The 20,270-nt window shown below is 49.5% G+C and overlaps 1 protein-coding gene across 1 annotated transcript in view; it reads left to right on the top strand.

Annotated features, from left to right (window-relative positions):
* C2CD2 (C2 calcium dependent domain containing 2) overlaps window positions 1-20,270 on the top strand; it is a 417,550-nt gene that overhangs the window by 280,142 nt on the left and 117,138 nt on the right. The window contains exon 7 of the mRNA XM_086935444.1: window positions 3,432-3,540. Within this exon, the coding sequence (XP_086791570.1) occupies window positions 3,432-3,540 (109 nt within the window). The remainder of the gene's footprint in view (window positions 1-3,431; window positions 3,541-20,270) is intronic.

Raw genomic sequence — 20,270 nt, 5'->3', positions numbered from 1 at the left:
AAGCAAAGTAATAAATGGAGATTTATTTTTTGTATTTATTTTTTTATTTTTTATTTTGTAAAACTTTTAATAATCAATTCTAAACACTTGACTTTCAGCTAAGCATTCCTGGATAATTAGTGTTCAGGCTTTAAAATACCTAACGTGTACATAGCGTTGATGTAGTTCTGTTTGCAAACCTAATTAGGCACGTACAGATACAACCGAGACTCTCGAGGTGTTTTCGGTCAAATAAACATTTGATTCATTTTTGTCAACTCCTAAAAGTTACATGTTCTTTCTCTGCTATGTTAATACTTCTTTTATGTTCATCATAGACAATGTGGCTGTTACTCCCAATATCTACTACACAGGGCAGTTACATCGCTGGGCTGTGACGGGTCCTTTAATTTACTGCCATAAACACACCCAGCAAACGTCATTCACTATCGCCATCGGCCAGAATTCACAGGAAACCATGCAAAACCCAAAGTACAAATGTACATTGACCATAAAGTGATGAGGACCACATTTCCCAACGAAACAGGCACAATAAAGGCATCTTCACAGGAAAATTCTGCACAATAAACATGTACAAGAAATCCATAGCTGAGTATTTATTGGCAGTAATCATCTAAATAAACTTTGTATAACCTCTTCGTGCTATTCTTATGAATTATGAAACATGACAGTCTCAGTAAACAATTTCTCCCATGTAAACGTAACAGATGGATATAACCAATTAGTGGCATTGCATCGCACAACGTTAAATGCAATTTCTTTCCTCACATTGACATCACCCAACGTTGGTATCAATACTGAAGATTGCAGTGGCTAAAAGTCCTCACAACACAAATTATACTCGCATCTCTCTTCTTTATTCTTATGATGATCATACTTTTCTCCACATCATCATAACATGAAAAGTATTTTGTCGATGGATGGGCAAAGTGATGAAACCCCCATATTCTCTACCACACCCCATCTCAAACACACAGAAGTATTTCTTCGTATTCAAGCGCTTGTAAAGATTACAACATTTGCATTAGAACAGGGCTTTTTTCTATTGCTATACATCGTGTATCCTCAGCCCTCCTCAAACCATCCTTGTATTTGAAAGGCTGTGTCTCCAGCCTTGAATGGAAAGTTAGTTTCCCAATCCACTCTCATTCACAGGACCTGCCCCGGCCACAAGCAAAGTTTTGAGCAGAACTGCTGAAAAAAAAAAGTGAGCTAATGGTACTCATCAGAGGGTGAGTAAAATTCAATGTACTGCAGACACATGTCATGGAGGCAGTTCTACATCTCCCTGCTGCTCTCCCTGTGTCATGTTGCACGTGAGGGAGAATGTGCAAAAGGCTCTGCGCGCAGGGCACTTGATGGAGCAAACGCTCCCTACACAAATGTGCGCTTGTATAAGGGTCATTTAGAAGTGCACACCTCCTGGGATAGTCTTGCTGTGGTCACTATTGCAAAAATCAATTTCAATCCTCAAACATAAGTTGCATCTCTAAACCAGAGCAGGCCAATACCAGAACACTGAGATCCCACTCAAAGTTCACAGTATCACACGCGCCGATGTTGTTACAGAGGATTATGCATCCTGAAGGTGTATCTGCTCCCCAGCAGACATGTGAAAAAGTCCTAATCTTCCGCATTTATAATACAACAAGACAGTCCACAATGTCAGACAATCTAAGCATCCACAGCATTATGCCTCTTCTTTGTAACTTCTTCCAGGGGCGGCCTTAGGCATGTGAATGGGGTAGCAAAGGTCCAGGGATTTTAAGGCTTGAACAACACTTGAATAAGTGGTATTGATGGGTGGGTGGAGACACACTCGAAGCTCTGGACCTCTTGGGCTTCAAATAAAGAGACAGTTTTGAAAAGTGGTAAGTGTGTTCTCCACAGAAATTCACATCAGTTTTTCAAGATTAATATCCATTCTTTTCAAAGCGGCCTTAGGCATGTGCAAGCTGTGCACCTGCACAGGGCCACCAAACCCCAGGGGCCACCATGCCAATATATATCCTTAATATAATAATCATCTGAGGTTGGATACATATTTGCGTGGCAGCCCCTGGCAGTGATTTGGGGGCTTCCGGCCCTGACCCCCCACTCCCACACCCCCCAGTCCCCCCCCTCTTCACTGGCCTCCGCGCTCCGCCTGTACCCCCTCTTCTGGGGCCCCCTACCTACGCTCCCTGCCCAGGGCCTCCATGAGGCTAGAGCCGCCCCTGCTTCTTCAGCCAGACCAATATGCCCTTTCTAGTGGACCATGCTTCTTCACACTTTGTCTTCCACAGCCTAGACAACTCTACATCACAGAACCATTCTTAAATGGGCAGAGTCTCTCCACATTGTGCCTTCTTCTGTTTGGATTGATCCCTCAGTGCCCCACCAGGAACTTGATGTTATCAGCTAGGTGCCTGGATGACATTCTCTGGTTCAGACAGACACAGGATCTTGAGAAACCACGTGGCACCACGCACGGAAGCATGACCAGGCATGATTCCAGAACAAGGAAAGAACCAGGTGACACACAAAGTACAACATCTGTTCATCTCTTTTCTAGCATCCCTGACTAAAGCCACTGTAAGCGACAAATGTAGCACAGTACCTAAACTGCAAAGCTTAGCGCAACCAAGGACATGCATCTCAAGCCCTTGCAGAGCTTTTTTTCTAAGAATATATATATATATTGACGCTTATTTAATTATTCCCTAGTCTCAGGTCAACCTGGTTCTATTACAAGAGCATGAGTCACAAAGACGAAAGATGTATCGGGCAAAATAAATCCTGTGGTCCTCGGAATAGTTTACAAGTTCTGCGTGCAGTTGATTGCCAAATACTTGGAACAGAGCTGTCAAGTTACCAAAGTCCTTGCATGAGTACTCGTCCAGACCAGATTTCTATTTTGATTTGTATTATTGGAGTTGTATTCCTGTTTATTCTATTATAAAATAAAGACTATAACTCCCAGAGTGCAAAGCTAAGCACCTAGATTAGTTAAAATTCTCAAAATATGACCTTACTAACTTGAAATCACTTTTGGAGGTAGCACATTGTCAGTGTGCAATTTGTCTTTTGGATGTGCTGTTATATACTTTGTATTTTGTTATTTTATTCTGTTGTATTTTGTATGATATGACACTACAGTGCCCACAAAGGTGTTGATCAGTTTTAGAAATTCGAGCCAAACGAGGTATTTTCTTAGAGCTCCAGTTATATTTAGTGGTATCACTACATTCCACTTGGGCTGGGTGAGCACATCATTGTTACTCTTCGACTTCTTAAGAATGTCTAGTTTTTTTCCTGGGACATAGCTGTTTCTTGGCAAGCTAGTCTTCTTATGAAGGATGCAAATTGACTGCAGTTACAGTCTACAGTGGGATGTAGTTTTGCTGGTACCATTTCACTGTGTCTCTTTTCTTCTTGCTTCCTCCATACAGGCAGCGTTAGTACAGTCTGTGTAGCGCAGCTGAACAACCCCTTGCAGAAGTTTTCAACGCCAGTAGCACAAAACACTACAAATCTTTCATGGGAAGAGGAGTTCACCTTGTAAGTACAAAGTAGACTACTTAGATGTAACCTTTCGCCCTCTTTACATTTATGAAAAGTTTATGCTATGATGGTGAGGCCCTGCAGGTGAACCCACCCACATGTTGATTGGGAGATGTTGTCGCAACTGCAGCTTCTGTACAAGCACCTTAGCAAGGTCATTGATCTCCATACTCCTCCTTTTCGAAGACCTGTCTCCTCCTTTAATAGTAGGTATTCACACCCCAGCATAGATTTTATTTGACCTGGCTAAGACGAAGTCTAATTCATCATTTAGTTGCCTTCCCTTTGGCAGGCTGTTGGGTTGACGGTGGGTATGAAGTGTCCATGTGACGCCAGTTCAACTCAGTCCGCTGCACACTTTATGCTGTTTTGCACATTGTATGGTCCGATAAGATCTACATTTTTGCACCCAGTTCTTTTGCACAGTCACTTTACCTCGTACAATCTTTGGCCGCCCCAGAAATCTGCCATGCAACACTTAGTTATATTGTAACTGCAATGAAAGTTAGGAAATCTTATGCAATGTAAGCATTGTTATTGTGATTTTAGATTTTTAGACATTTGTTTTTGTGCCAATTATTGTTCCTGTCGCTTTCTTTTATAACTCATCGTGAATTGTATATTTATCGTATGTGCTTTTATGATCAGTACATGGTTGAATAATGATTTTCTTGACCTCACAAGTACACTATGGATCTAAATACAGAACATTGGTGCCCACACAGGCAGTAAGGAAATGGTGTCTTTCATTCTGAGGCCAAGCATTTACAAAATCAGATCAAGATCATGCTCTGTAAAATCTGACTAGAAGTGGCCATAGTATTCTCAATGTCTCTGTGATGGTTTCGATATTCTGTTTTCGAAAAAGCTTGCAAGCTTGTTTGAATCCATACAAAATGAAGTTCTTCAAGGAGTCAGATCCAGGGTTCCAGACAGGGTAAGGGTTTGTTAGATATTTATGTCTTTCTGCTAAGATGGTTCCGGAGGTTATCCTGGGTACTTCTAGTTTAAAACCTGGGTCCCGGAATGAGCCACGCCTGATTGACATTTAGCATGCTTTGGACCCTACCATCCCTTCTTCTGTATGTGAAATTTATAAATCTGTCTTTTTCTTCAGGCCATGTTTCAGAGACTTACTAAGAGGGTCTTCCTCTGGATAAAATCAGGATGTCAACATCCAACTGGAATAATGAAGGCTCATTGCAGTCTCCAAGATTATTGAGAATCATGACTAAATAGCCCAGCAGTGTGCTCGACACTCACAATGTGCCTGACTGGTCACAAGTTGGCTTTTGTTCCAAACATGGTAAAGAATCTCCCTTACGGCTACTCTGGATAAGCAGTGTGCCATTAGAGGACTGTGTGGGGCTCCTGTTATTCGAACTGTCTGCTGTGTTTTTGGTTAGCTAAACTATTCTGATTCACAGGCTCACTGTGACTGGCTTGGGTCACCCTGTCCTGGAGTGATTCAGGTCATTTTGAATGAGCGTACAATCCAGTTAGTTTCTTGGCATACTTCATATTCAACATAATGGTCTGTCACCTGTTGGGTCACTCATTGATCCACTTATTTTCCCATTCTTTTGAGTCTGTATGTTGAACAACTGGAGGAGTTAATTCACTCACTTGACATTGTGGTCCACTCTTCTTTACACTCCTCCTGTGCTGAGATTGTCTGCTGCCGTCCAGTTGCATCTGTCATCTATTGAGTTTGTAGTAACTATTGAGAGCTGAATGGCCTCTAGGTAGCTAATGTCCAATGGTGACAATGAGAGAGTTTGGCTGAAGGTATTATAATAGGTTGGAAAAGGACTAGGTTGCATGTTTCTTGGATGCTTTACCTGCTTACAAATATCAACATCATTATCAAACCTTTGGCTTCCTTGAGTGGGTTGTTCGTCGTCGTTACACAGCCCATATTCTCTCATCTTCCTTGATTGAAGACTTGCATACCTTCATCCTCAGTGACCCAAGGCAGGCATGTCCTCACTTCTTCCTGGAATAATGGCATGCATGTCCTTGCCTCTTCCTTAAACCATAGCACGCATATCTTGACTGAACCCTGGCATATGTGCTCACCTAGTCTTCGAAGTAAAGCATGCGTATCTTGCTTAGGGAAAGGAATGCAGACCTTTACCTTTTCCTGGAAGCAGGAGTTGCATATCTTCACCTGTATTACACCAGTTCAGTTTGTGATTTCTCCTATTTTTCAATTTAGGAGGGATATTGGAGATTCTTGCATTTACACCCAGTCCACACTTTTCTGCTTTAAGAAGAGCAGAGGGACTCTGAGGTGAAATGCCCCTTCCTACCTACGTTCATTGTTGATTCCAACTCTTTAAAACAGTGTATTTGCCTTTTCCCAAATCCATTTTACGTTATATCGACTCTATTACCGCTCTTCTAGCCAGAACTCTGCCTTGTCCATCACTTGACCAGTACAATGAATTTCTGCCCTCCTTCACTACCTTGGCTCTCCAAATCAAATCCCCCCCTCCTTTCCTAGACCTCGGATAGAATGCCTACTCTTAAACCTAGCAATACTTGTGCCATTTTTGACCTCATTAGCACTGAGGTCATAACCTAATTATTGAATACCTCAAACCCTCCAACTATCATTTAAACTTCTTACCAGTGAACATTGTAAATCCAGATTCGATCTGTTTGGCAGCAGAACACATTAATAAAAACTTTTTTTCTTACCTGCTGAAAGTGTACTAAACATAAAAAAAAGCTTAATCCAAATGGATAGTCTCTAACCTGCCTTAGTTTAGCAAAGCTGAGAGTTGTTTTTCCATAAAACTCAGGCTACCTTAATCGAGAGCAGCTTTACTTGAACATCATCTGGTTTTTAAGCTGGTTTCTATACTGATATACAAGGACTTTGTTATAAAATGTAGTAGTTTAGTTTTTATCTTATCAAGTGTTTTTTTTTATAGTTTCTTTTTGTTTACGTTTCACATTTATTATTCACAATGGATATGTTTATTTTAAATTATTGTAAGAGGGGAAGATGTTCGGAACTTTATATTACTGGTTTGATAGAAAGCAGAGTATATTATTGTGGTGGGGACTGGAATGTGTACCTTTTGAATAGGGAGCAGGCATTTGATGTGAGCCTGCATTTCTGCCAGTCCATAATATAAGAACCTTGAGACCCTCATTGGTGATGCAGATGCGCTTTACAAATCCTGATTGTTTGATTGATAAGAGGCTCTTGAATGAGCACTTATCTTACTCTCCAGATGTCGCCTTCCTGACGGAGACCTGGCTGAACCCCGCTTCGGCCTCTGCACCCGACATAGCCATATCTGTCCCGGAGGGCTACAAATTCACCCGCAGGGACCGCACCAACGGAGCAGGAGGAGGAATCACCATCGTCCACAGGAACACTCTCAGAGTCTCGACCAACACCGGCGACACCCTCAGCACCGCCGAACACCTGCACTTCCAGATGCACACCAACACCACCCTCAGAGAAACCCTCATCTACAGACCCCCCGGATCCTGACCACAGTTCAGCGACTCCATCTTCTCCACGGACTACATCCTCCTCAAGGACCTGAACTTCCACCTCGAAAACGACACCAACTCCATCACCCTGATCGACAACCCAGCCAACCTCGGACTCGGACAACTTGTGACGAGTGTGACCGGGGTCCGCCGGTCACACGCTTGACCCCCATCTTCTCCGCAAGCCCCCAAGTCTCCTTTAACCACACCACCGAACTCCGCTGGACTTACCATCGCTGCATCCACTTTTACCTTCAAGAAACCCACCATGCACCACCGCGCCCAACAGATGCCCCGCCGCTGCTGGAGCAAAGTTACCGAAGACCATCTAACCACCACTCTCGCCCAGAGCCCACCCGCCGACCCCACTGACCCCGACACCGCTGCCCGCAACCTCAGACAGTGAATCAACGACTGCGCCAACACCCTCGCCCCGATCAAGAAACCCTCCAACAGTCACACCAACAAGAAATCCAGCTGGTTCACTGAAGACCTCCGGGCCTCCAAGCAAACCTGCAGAAAGCTGGAGAAGATCTGGCTCCGTGAACGAACACCAGACAGCCATGCAGCCCACAAGAACCCCACCTGCACACACCATCACCTCATCAGATCCGCCAAAAGGGCCTCCTTTAAATGCAGCCTAGACAACAACGCGCACAACAGCAAAGAGCTCTTCAACATCGTGAAGGAACTCTCCAACCCCAGCTCCAACACCAACGACGTCCCACCCTCGCAAGACCTGTATGACTCGCTGGCCACCTTCTTCCACCGCAAGATTGCAGACATCCACGACAGCTTCAACGCCATGACCGCCCGACAACTACTGAGACCTCCGCCCCCACGACCGCCAACCGCCTGCTCTCCTGGACCAACATCTATGACGACAACACCATCAAGATCATGAACACATCCACTCAGGATCTCCGTCATACCCATGCCCACACCACATCTTCAACAAAGCCAGCACATCCATTGCACCCCATCTCCGAAAAGTCATCAACACCTCCTTCGAGACAGCAACCTTCCCGGAGAACTGGAAGCACGCCGAGATCAACGCCTCCCTCAAGAAACCCAAGGCGGACCTCAAGAACTTCCGGCCTATCTCCTTGCTCCCGTTCCCGGCAAAGGTCATCGAGAAGACCGTCAACAAACAACTGACCCGCTACCTCGAGGAGAACAACATCCTGGACCCTTCCCAGTCCGGGGTCCGCAGCAACCACAGCACCGAGACTCCCCTCGTCGCCGCTGTGAGAAGTTGGCCCGATATGCAACGTTCGCTATTCTAGCGACCGCTATGTATCGTTCCAACGACCCTTATGGTGTTTGGTTGTAAGTCAACCTATAGACCAGCTATCCTAGTAGCGTGGATACGAGCAGTCTAAGGCTAAAGACTCGAGAGGGCGCGTTAAGCCAGCTGTTTACCACACATGTACCCCTTGAACACCCAGTGAAAGGACACCACACAAGTGTTATGAAAATAAACAGTATATTTATTAAGAATCACAACAGCCCTGTACTCTTTATGAGGACAGGGTACTAAGCACAAACCAAATCTCTTTAGCAAATACTTCAAGTGCACAGTTTAAAACAAGTGTCCGAGGACACGGAAAGGTTAAGGTCTCGGGCGGACCCGATAAGGCAAGTCGGAAGCGAGGGACTCGGGACCCTAGAGTAAAGAGGCTATGCAGGCACCGAAATGCCGAGTTACCTAGCCACGAGGGCTGCGGCTGCACAAGTCTTACAGGCGTCGGGGTCTTCGCTGACGAGCCAGGAGCCGGAAGAAAAGGAGTTGCTGGCCGGCGACCAGTGCTGAATAGTTCGTAGAGATCCAAGCCTGGATCGGAGAGTGATGAAACCTGAAAGCAGAGGGGACCAAGTTCGTACTACTAGCCAGTAGTCAGAGGGTACCAGGAAGGTACCGGTTGGCCGTCACCTCGACCAGGTGAGTGGGCGACGCTAGGCTCTGCAGTCTCACGGACCAGGAGGCGTTGTCGGCGACCACGGTGGAGGTGCGAGCTGTCCCACGAAGGATGATGCTGTCGGCGTCGCTGGGCCCAGGATGGGGCAACAAGCCTTGGCAGATCTCAGGGCCACGTGGTAGGCCTAAGATGGCGTCTTGAGGGGACCAGGAGGGTCCGGGGTGCTTCTCGCAAAGATAGAAGCAAGGGCCAGTCTGGAGCAACCAGACCAGCAGTGATGATTCTCGGATGTCGTCACAGAAGGGCACAAGCCAGCGGCTAGTGACCAGACAACGTGCTGAGCAGCGAGCGGAAGGGCCCCACGCAGATCGTGGAGATGCTGGGAGACTGCACTTCGGTGCTAGAGCGGCTCAGGGTCGGGGCTTCTCGGACCCCAGAGCACTCACCAGAGAGTTACCTCGATGGTCGTGCTGGTTTTTAAGAGCGTGCAGGTTCTGATGATGGCCGGTCCCTCGAGGTCTCGTCGCACCCACAGATCACAGCTGAGCTGATGACGTGGGTAGAGGTCAGAGGTGCCAGGGAAGCCGGTTCTCGTCGAGCTGGGCCGTCGGATTCCTTGAGGAAGGACTTACAGCAAACCGCAGAGTTCTTAGATGGTGCCTGCTGATGCAGGGTGACTACTCCTTAGTCACAAGGGAGAAATCTTGAGAAGAGTCTTGAGTGTCCTTTCGTAGAAAGTAGTTCTTGATTCAAAGATGATCTAATTTGGAAGGGTCCCCGCTCCGGCCTTTATCCTAAAGAAAGGGGTGGGTACATGACTAGGTCCTGCCCTAAGGGTGGGACCAGGAAGGGGGGTAGTTACACCCCTCTCCCCTGACGGACTTTCCCCAGGCCAGGGCTGTCGCCCCTGGAACTGGTTCTAACCGGCAGATGCGTAGTGAGCACCGGGGTGCCACTCCGCAGTCACCTTCTCTCAAAAGCCCTACCTACCCAGAATACACAAACCCTGTCTGGGACGGTGCGAACACCGCCCTCGACAGGAAACCCTTTGTCCAAGCGCTCCTCGCTGGAAGGACTCCCAGCGGCAGGAGGTCAGACTCGTGTCTGTGGTGGCAGCATCCATTTTGTGGAGCTGAGGCTTTAGTTAACTTTAACCGGGGTTCACAGTTACGTACATGTCGTGTCCCTCTAGAAGGGCGGAAGGCTAACCTCGTCGCCAGGGTTGGTGAGAGGGCAGCATCCCGATTCGTATGACACCTTACTCGACATGTCTTGATAACGCGACACCGAAGTTACCGATGTGGTACGCGTTATCATGGAACAGCCATTGGGTCTGGATTCCGCAAGCTGCAACCGGGCTCGGCTCAGGCCAGAACACAGTTCACACGAGCCCACGCACTCTGCCTTCAGGATTGTTAAGGCCTGCCATAGGAGTGACTGATAGGAACTCGGGTGTCCATTGTATGGTTAGATATAGAACTACTATACCTAAAGCAAAGGGTGATTACACGACTTCGCCCCAGCTGTCATGCAGCCAGTTGTGTCAAATTTAGGAGGCCAGCCAGGGGTGGCATAATACATGCTGCAGCCCCTGGCGGCCCTGGGTACACCCATGCCCTGAGTTACAGGGTCTGATAAGGTGGCCCAGTACCAATTGGTAAATGCACCTAGGGTACATCTCGTAATTTAGAAAGAGAACAGCCAGGCTGTGGGTCTGATTGGCAGGCCCACAGCCAGAGAAAGTCGTAAACCAGTGAAACAAAAGCAAAAAATCTGGGTGATCATAGGATTGCAGACCCTACTCTCCTACATGACCCCCCCCAAACGTCGGAACAATAAGCTAACCTTGACCAGGTGAGTCTTCTTGTTCTAAGTGGAAATATCTGGAGAGCCCATCGGCATTGCCATGATCAGTACCAGGTCTATGTTCCACTGTAAAGTCCATCCCCTGTAGGGAAATGGACCACCTAAGCAGTTTGGGGTTTTCACCCTTCATCTGATTTAGCCACAAGAGGGGCTTATGGTCGGTCTGAATCTTGAAGTGAGTGCCAAACAAGTATGGCCTCAGCTTCTTCAGGGCCCAAACCACAGCAAAGGCCTCCCTCTCAATAGCTGACCAATTCTTCTCTCTAGGGGTCAGCCTTCTGCTTATAAAAGCAATGGGCTGGTCTTGACCATCGAAATTCAGTTGAGATAGAACAGCTCCCACACCCAACTCAGAAGCATCTGTTTGGACAATGAATGGTTTGGAGTAGTCTGGACTCTTCAGGATAGGCGCCGTGCACATGGCCTGCTTTAGGTCATCGAATGCTTTTTGACAGCTCGCTGTCCACTGAACCTTCTTTGGCACTTTCTTACTTGTCAGTTCGTTTAATGGTGTCACAATGGAACCATAGTTCCTGACAAACTTCCGGTAGTATCCAGTCAGGCCCAAGAAAGCTCGAACCTGAGTCTGGGTGGTTGGAGGAGCCCAGTCCCTGATTGACTGTATCTTGCTCTCCAGTGGCTGAACCTGGCCTCCACCTACAAGGTGGCCCAGATATACAACCTGTGTCTGCCCTATCTGGCACTTGGTGGCCTTGATAGTGAGACCTGCTGCTTGCAGCGCCTCTAACGTCTTCCGCAGGTGGACCAGGTGATCCTCCCAGGTGGAGCTAAAGACAGCGATATCGTCAAGATACGCCGCACAGAAGTCATCCAGCCCAGTAAGGACTTGATTCACCAACCGTTGGAAGGTGGCAGGTGCATTTTTCAGACCAAAGGGCATCACCACGAACTGATAATGCCCACCAGGGGTTGAAAACGCGGTTTTAGGCTTGGCGTCCTCAGCTAACCTGATTTGCCAATACCCAGCTGTCAGGTCAAACGTGCTTAAGTAGTTGGCCGAAGCCAATCTATCGATAAGCTCGTCTGCCCTTGGTATTGGATGGGCGTCAGTCTTAGTGACTGCATTGAGACCCCTGTAGTCTACGCAAAACCTCATCTCTCTTTTACCGCCCTGGGTGTGAGGTTTCGGCACTAGAACTACGGGACTAGCCCAAGGGCTATCCGAGGGTTCAATGACTCCCAGCTCCAACATTTTCTGCACTTCACTCTTGATGCAGTCTCTAACGTGATCAGGCTGCCTGTAGATTTTACTCTTGACGGGCAAGCTGTCACCAGTGTCAACCTCATGGGTGCACCAATCGGTCTGACTGGGTGTTAGAGAAAACATATGTCTGAACGACTGAAGAACCTGTTTACAGTCGCTCTGTTGATGTTCGGAGAGGCTGCCACAAAAGACAACACCATCTACCGAGCCATCGTCAGGATTCTGAGTGAGCAGGTCGGGGAGAGGGTCACTCTCTTCTTCCTGTCCCTCATCTAGGGCCATGAGCAAACTCATGTCCTTCCTGTCGACATATGCTTTTAGCCTGTTGACATGAAGCACCCTGTGGGGGCTCCGGGGAGTTCCCAGGTCGACCAGGTAGGTGACCTCTCCCTTTTTCTCCAGGATGGTGTAGGGCCCGGACCATTTGTCCTTGAGTGCTGCTGGGGCCACTGGCTCCAACACCCACACCTTCTGTCCGGGCTGGTAAACAGTCAAGACAGCCTTTTGGTCATGCCAAGCTTTTTGGAGTTCTTGGCTGGCCTTAAGGTTTTCCGATGCCTTTTCCATGTATTCGGCCATCCGCGAGCGGAGGCCAAGCACATAGTCCACTATGTTGGCTGCAGGCTTTTTGAGAGGTCTCTCCCATCCTTCCTTCACCAAACACAGGGGTCCTCTTACAGGATGCCCGTACAGAAGTTCAAAAGGGCTGTAGCCAACCCCCTTCTGTGGGACTTCTCTGTAGGCGAACAAGAGGCAGGGGATCAGGACGTCCCATCTACGCCGAAGCTTTTCCTGTAGTCCATGAATCATCCCTTTCAGGGTCCTGTTGAATCTCTCAACAAGCCCATTGCATTGTGGGTGATAGGGTGTAGTGAACTTGTAGTTGACACCACATTCCTTCCACATAGCAGTTAAGTAGCTCGACATAAAGTTTGCACCTCTGTCGGAGACGACCTCCTTAGGGAAGCCCACTCTGGAGAATACTCCAACTAGGGCTCTTGCCACAACAGGTGCTGTAGTGGTCCTAAGGGGAATAGCTTCAGGATACCTGGTGGCATGATCCACTACCACCAGTATAAACTTGTGCCCTGATGCTGTAGGTGGTTCCATGGGACCGACGATGTCGATCCCCACCCGTTCAAAGGGCACCCCCACCACAGGCATTGGTATAAGGAGGGCCTTTGTCGTGCCACCTGACTTACCACTGGCTTGGCAAGTGACACAGGAGCGGCAAAACTCCTTGGTATCTTCGTTCATGTGAGGCCAGTGAAAGTGTGAGACGAGTCTGTCCCACGTTTTCGTCTGGCCCAAGTGACCTGCTAAGGGAATCTCGTGGGCCAAGGTAAGTAGGAAACCACGCTGAGACAAGGGTACGACCAGCCTCCTGGTCATGCCAGGCTTGGGGTCTCTTGACTCAGTGTACAGGAGTCCATCTTCCCAGTATACCTTGTGGGTACCTGTGGCGTTCCCAGCAGCCTCAGCAGCAGCCTGCTGTCTGAGGGGTTCAAGAGAAGGGCAGTCTAACTGGTCCTTCCCCAGGTCCTCCCTTGAGGGTCCCCCTGAACCCAAGAATTCAACTTGATCAAGTTCGAATTCCCTAGGCTCAGTTTCCCTCAATTCCTGTAGGTCAGCCTCCTCTGAGACTTGATCCTCGACCTGGGGCAAGGGGGAAGGCGCAGCCTTAACCCTACCGCTCTTCTTCTTGGGAGGTGTCTGGTCCGTTGTTCCAGGATCCAGCACCTGTTCAGTGGGGCATTTCCTGACCTGTGACCTAGTCACAGCGAACACATGTGCTGGCAAGCCTAACATCTCCATGTGAGTCCGGTGCTCCACTTCTGACCATTGTGATGACTCCAAATCATTGCCCAACAAACAATCCACTGGGAGGTCTGGACTAACTACAACCTTCTTTTGGCCAGTTACCCCTCCCCAGGAGAAAGCTACAATTGCCATACTGTGATTGGTAGTGACATTGCTTGCATTGGTCACCAGGAATTCTGTACCTGGCATGATCTGTCCAGGGTCCACAAAGTTAGGCGTCACCATGGTGACGCTGGCACAAGTGTCCCTATAGGCCTGAGCCATCTTTCCATTTATGAAAGGCGTCTGTCGGTATTTGCCCAAAGAATTGGGGCTTACGTCAGGGGACACGTCCACGTCCCCTGTACTGACAAGGACAGCCTGAGTGAGTGTGCCAACTAAGTTGTCACGCCCCTCAGAACCCAGGGTTAACCCTACTAAACCCTTGGGAGGCGCACTACCACTGCTGACTGTACTAGGGGGCACAGGTGCCTTAGGGGCTGCAGTGGCAGGAGTCTGCCCTCCTCCTTTCTTGGTGCACTCACTAAACCAGTGAGATTTACTTTTACAGTACTGGCACCACCTTTTGGATTGGCCTTCTTTCTTCTTTTGGGGAGCCTGACCCCCACCCTCTTTGGGTTGTTGGGGACCTGTCGAAGACTTCTGGTCATTTTGTTCCCCCTTAGAATCTTTACCCTTCTGGTCTGCTTTCTTCTGACCACCTTGATTCTGGCCCTGGTTCTGTTTAACTCTCGTACGAACCCATCTGTCTGCCTTCTTTCCCAATTCTTGGGGAGAGGTCAGATCCGAGTCGACAAGATGCTGATGCAACAACTGGTTCTGACAATTGTTTAAAATTTGTTCTCTCATCATCAAATTATACAATCCTTTGTAATCAGTAACCTTACTGCCCAGCAACCAGCCCTCAAAAGCCTTAGTGGCACAATCGACAAAATCAGACCAATCTTGAGCCTGCGTCTTCTGGGTATCCCTGAACAGCACCCTGTACTGCTCAGTGGTTAGGCCGAACCCTTCAACAAGTGTATTTTTCAAGATTTGGTAATTGTTAGCGTCCTCCACCCTTGTGGTGAGGAGCTTGTCTCTTCCTTTTCCTTCAAAGGAGAGCCACAAGATAGCTGCCCACTGACTCTGGGGAACACCCTGCACAGTGCAGGCCCTCTCCAAAGCAGTAATCCATTTGTGGATGTTGTCCCCTTGTTTAAAGGGGGGCACTATCTTCCCAAGGTGTTTCGTATCGAAACTCTTTTCCCTATTACTAGGTACATTGCTGCCACCAGTGGGGATTGCCCCACTTAACTGTTGCTCTCTAGCAAAGGCAAGCCTCTCTTTGGCCAGGGTAAGTTCTTCCCTTTCGATCCTCAGATTAGCTGCCCTTTCCTTAGCTTCGTACACTCTCCTCTGAGGGGACGTCATCCCTCTTTGAGAAGAGTTGTGAGAGCCATTGGTTTGAAGGGATCTGCCAGAGCCTCTTGACAGAGATCTGGCTCGTCCATTCCCAATGTTAAGCGGACCTGACAGTAGCGCCGGGAGTCCCCCAGTACCACCGTCATGTTTGCTTAAGTTGGACCGTGTTAGTCTGACGACCTCTACCTGTCCCTTGTCTGCCTCATCCCCAGAGAGATCCTCATCCTCATCTTCCTCCCCATCTTCGTTCTCAGTTGCGAGGTGGATGAGGTCAGGATCGTCTCGGGTTCCCTCGAGGGGAGGCATGTCTCCTTCTGGATTAGAAGAGCTACGAAGTTTCTCCGCTCTTCTGGCATCATAAGTCTCCAAGAGACCAATCAGAAAGGACGTTGTGGGGTTAGACCCCTGCTGAATCTTCCTGGAGTGACACAGCCGTCTCAACTCCTTGAAGCTCAGCACAGTATATCCTGAAGGGATGACCTGTGGAGGGTCAACTGACACAAGGGGAGACCCAGAGTTTCCTCCTTTGTCCGACATACTGTTTCTAGTGTGGTGTAAGTGATGCACCTACCTACACTATGTGTTTACCTACTGTTCCCTTGCTAAGAGTTGTAGCCAAGGTGTGCTAAGCCTTGAGGAGCTACAACAGCTGGTTCAGTAGAACTCAGAGTATTCTAAGCTTTTAGTTATATGTACTAACAGTACTTGTGCGATCTTTCAACAAGATATTCTTAGGATACGTGTGGTAAAACAACAGCAAGCTCAAATCCCAACCGCTGCTCACCAATGTGAGAAGTTGGCCCGATATGCAGCGTTCGCTATTCTAGCGACCGCTATGTATCGTTCCAACGACCCTTATGGTGTTTGGTTGTAAGTCAACCTATAGACCAGCTATCCTAGTAGCGTGGATACGAGCAGTCTAAGGCTAAAGACTCGAGAGGGCGCGTTAAGCCAGCTGTTTACCACACATGTACCCCTTGAACACCCAGTGAAAGGACACCACACAAGTGTTATGAAAATAAACAGTATATTTATTAAGAATCACAACAGCCCTGTACTCTTTATGAGGACAGGGTACTAAGCACAAACCAAATCTCTTTAGCAAATACTTCAAGTGCACAGTTTAAAACAAGTGTCCGAGGACACGGAAAGGTTAAGGTCTCGGGCGGACCCGATAAGGCAAGTCGGAAGCGAGGGACTCGGGACCCTAGAGTAAAGAGGCTATGCAGGCACCGAAATGCCGAGTTACCTAGCCACGAGGGCTGCGGCTGCACAAGTCTTACAGGCGTCGGGGTCTTCGCTGACGAGCCAGGAGCCGGAAGAAAAGGAGTTGCTGGCCGGCGACCAGTGCTGAATAGTTCGTAGAGATCCAAGCCTGGATCGGAGAGTGATGAAACCTGAAAGCAGAGGGGACCAAGTTCGTACTACTAGCCAGTAGTCAGAGGGTACCAGGAAGGTACCGGTTGGCCGTCACCTCGACCAGGTGAGTGGGCGACGCTAGGCTCTGCAGTCTCACGGACCAGGAGGCGTTGTCGGCGACCACGGTGGAGGTGCGAGCTGTCCCACGAAGGATGATGCTGTCGGCGTCGCTGGGCCCAGGATGGGGCAACAAGCCTTGGCAGATCTCAGGGCCACGTGGTAGGCCTAAGATGGCGTCTTGAGGGGACCAGGAGGGTCCGGGGTGCTTCTCGCAAAGATAGAAGCAAGGGCCAGTCTGGAGCAACCAGACCAGCAGTGATGATTCTCGGATGTCGTCACAGAAGGGCACAAGCCAGCGGCTAGTGACCAGACAACGTGCTGAGCAGCGAGCGGAAGGGCCCCACGCAGATCGTGGAGATGCTGGGAGACTGCACTTCGGTGCTAGAGCGGCTCAGGGTCGGGGCTTCTCGGACCCCAGAGCACTCACCAGAGAGTTACCTCGATGGTCGTGCTGGTTTTTAAGAGCGTGCAGGTTCTGATGATGGCCGGTCCCTCGAGGTCTCGTCGCACCCACAGATCACAGCTGAGCTGATGACGTGGGTAGAGGTCAGAGGTGCCAGGGAAGCCGGTTCTCGTCGAGCTGGGCCGTCGGATTCCTTGAGGAAGGACTTACAGCAAACCGCAGAGTTCTTAGATGGTGCCTGCTGATGCAGGGTGACTACTCCTTAGTCACAAGGGAGAAATCTTGAGAAGAGTCTTGAGTGTCCTTTCGTAGAAAGTAGTTCTTGATTCAAAGATGATCTAATTTGGAAGGGTCCCCGCTCCGGCCTTTATCCTAAAGAAAGGGGTGGGTACATGACTAGGTCCTGCCCTAAGGGTGGGACCAGGAAGGGGGGTAGTTACACCCCTCTCCCCTGACGGACTTTCCCCAGGCCAGGGCTGTCGCCCCTGGAACTGGTTCTAACCGGCAGATGCGTAGTGAGCACCGGGGTGCCACTCCGCAGTCACCTTCTCTCAAAAGCCCTACCTACCCAGAATACACAAACCCTGTCTGGGACGGTGCGAACACCGCCCTCGACAGGAAACCCTTTGTCCAAGCGCTCCTCGCTGGAAGGACTCCCAGCGGCAGGAGGTCAGACTCGTGTCTGTGGTGGCAGCATCCATTTTGTGGAGCTGAGGCTTTAGTTAACTTTAACCGGGGTTCACAGTTACGTACATGTCGTGTCCCTCTAGAAGGGCGGAAGGCTAACCTCGTCGCCAGGGTTGGTGAGAGGGCAGCATCCCGATTCGTATGACACCTTACTCGACATGTCTTGATAACGCGACACCGAAGTTACCGATGTGGTACGCGTTATCATGGAACAGCCATTGGGTCTGGATTCCGCAAGCTGCAACCGGGCTCGGCTCAGGCCAGAACACAGTTCACACGAGCCCACGCACTCTGCCTTCAGGATTGTTAAGGCCTGCCATAGGAGTGACTGATAGGAACTCGGGTGTCCATTGTATGGTTAGATATAGAACTACTATACCTAAAGCAAAGGGTGATTACACGACTTCGCCCCAGCTGTCATGCAGCCAGTTGTGTCAAATTTAGGAGGCCAGCCAGGGGTGGCATAATACATGCTGCAGCCCCTGGCGGCCCTGGGTACACCCATGCCCTGAGTTACAGGGTCTGATAAGGTGGCCCAGTACCAATTGGTAAATGCACCTAGGGTACATCTCGTAATTTAGAAAGAGAACAGCCAGGCTGTGGGTCTGATTGGCAGGCCCACAGCCAGAGAAAGTCGTAAACCAGTGAAACAAAAGTAAAAAATCTGGGTGATCATAGGATTGCAGACCCTACTCTCTTACAGCCGCCACTGATGACATCAAGTCCCCGCTGGACTACGGAGAAACGGCAGCCCTCATCCTCCTGGATCTGTCAGCCGCCTTCGACACGGTCTGCCACCACACACTACGAACACACCTCCACAACACCGGGATCCAAGAGAAGGCCCTGGACTGGACCACCTCCTTCCTCTCTGGCAGAACACAGAGCGTCCGCCTTCCCCCCTCCCCCTTCCACTCCGAAGCCACCAAGATCATCTGCGGCGTACCCCAGGGCTCATCCCTCAGCCCAACTATGTTTAACATCTGCATGGCACCGCTCTCCCACGTCGCCCGTCGGCACGACCTCACCATCATCTCCTACGCTGATGACACCCAGCTGATCCTCTCCCTCACCAAGGACCCCCACACCGCCAAAACCAACCTTCACAAAGGAATGAAGGCCATCACTAAATGGATGAGGAACAGCCGACTGAAGCTGAACTCTGACAAGATGGAGGTCCTCATCCTCGGATCCACCCCTTCGGCCTGGGACGACTCCTGGTGAATGACCGCACTGGAAACCGCTCAAACACTCACCGACCACGCACGCAACCTAGGGGTCCTCCTCGACTCCACCCTATCCATGACAAAACAGGTCAACGCTGTCTCCTCCTCCTGCTTCAACACCCTCTGCATGCTCCACAGCATCTACAAGTGGATCCCCACTGAAACGAGAAGAACGGTCACCCAGGCCCTTGTCAGCAGCAGGTTGGACTACGGAAACGCGCTCTACGCATGAGCCTCGGCCAAACTCCTGAGACGGCTCCAACGCATCCAGAACGCCTCTGCACGCCCGATCCTCTACATCCCTCGCCGCAGCCACATCACACCCCACCTGAGAGACCTGCACTGGCTCCCATTCAACAAGAGGATAATCTTCAAGCTCCTCACACACGCACACAAGGCACTCCACAACACCGGACCAACGTACCTCAACAGACGACTCGGCTTCTACACCCCCACCCTCCAGCTCCGCTCCGCCGACCTCGCCCTCTCCACAGTCCCCCGCTTCCGAAGAGCGACCTCCGGCAGCAGATCGTACTCCCACCTCGCCGCCAAGACATGGAACACCCTCCCCATCCACCTACGGCAGACCCAAGACCTGCTGACCTTCAGAAAACTCCTCAAGACGTGGCTTTTCGAGCAGTAGCAGCATTCCCCACCCCAGCGCCTTGAGACCCTCACGGGTGAGTAGTGCGCTTTTAAAATTATATGATTGATTGATTGTATTACTTGGCATCTTTATACATCATATACATGAGTCAGCCTTATGTTTGGCCAGTTTACTCTGTTTCTGTAGTGGACAATGAGTACTAAAAAGTTTGAACTCTGTATTCCTAGAACTTCCTGACTACCTAACAACTAGCAGGATGTTGCACCATCTGCTTTCGTCTGAGATGTTCTAGTGATTTGTCAGGCTCCTGCCTGGGCATCACTGCAGTCTTTCACAAAATACTACTGTTTGAACTTCGAAGTCTCGGCAGGATCTCAGTTTGCCAGGGCATATCCTCCGGAGCTTACTGGAACAAGTTTAATTAACAACAAACTCTCTGCCCCACCTCCAGTTAGAGACTGCTTTGTTAGTGGCTCATGAACTTACGATCAGCAGAGGCCGCACTATTGATCTGCCCACGGTTCAAACTGTCCTCTTTAGGAGGACGTACGTTCTCCTACACAATTCCCAAAGCATG

Source organism: Lissotriton vulgaris, chromosome 8 (assembly GCF_964263255.1).
Source record: "Lissotriton vulgaris chromosome 8, aLisVul1.2, whole genome shotgun sequence".
Classification (NCBI taxonomy): Eukaryota; Metazoa; Chordata; class Amphibia; order Caudata; family Salamandridae; genus Lissotriton; species Lissotriton vulgaris.
The sequence above is the reverse complement of the archived record's forward strand: the minus strand, read 5'-3'. Positions and strand labels throughout refer to the sequence as shown.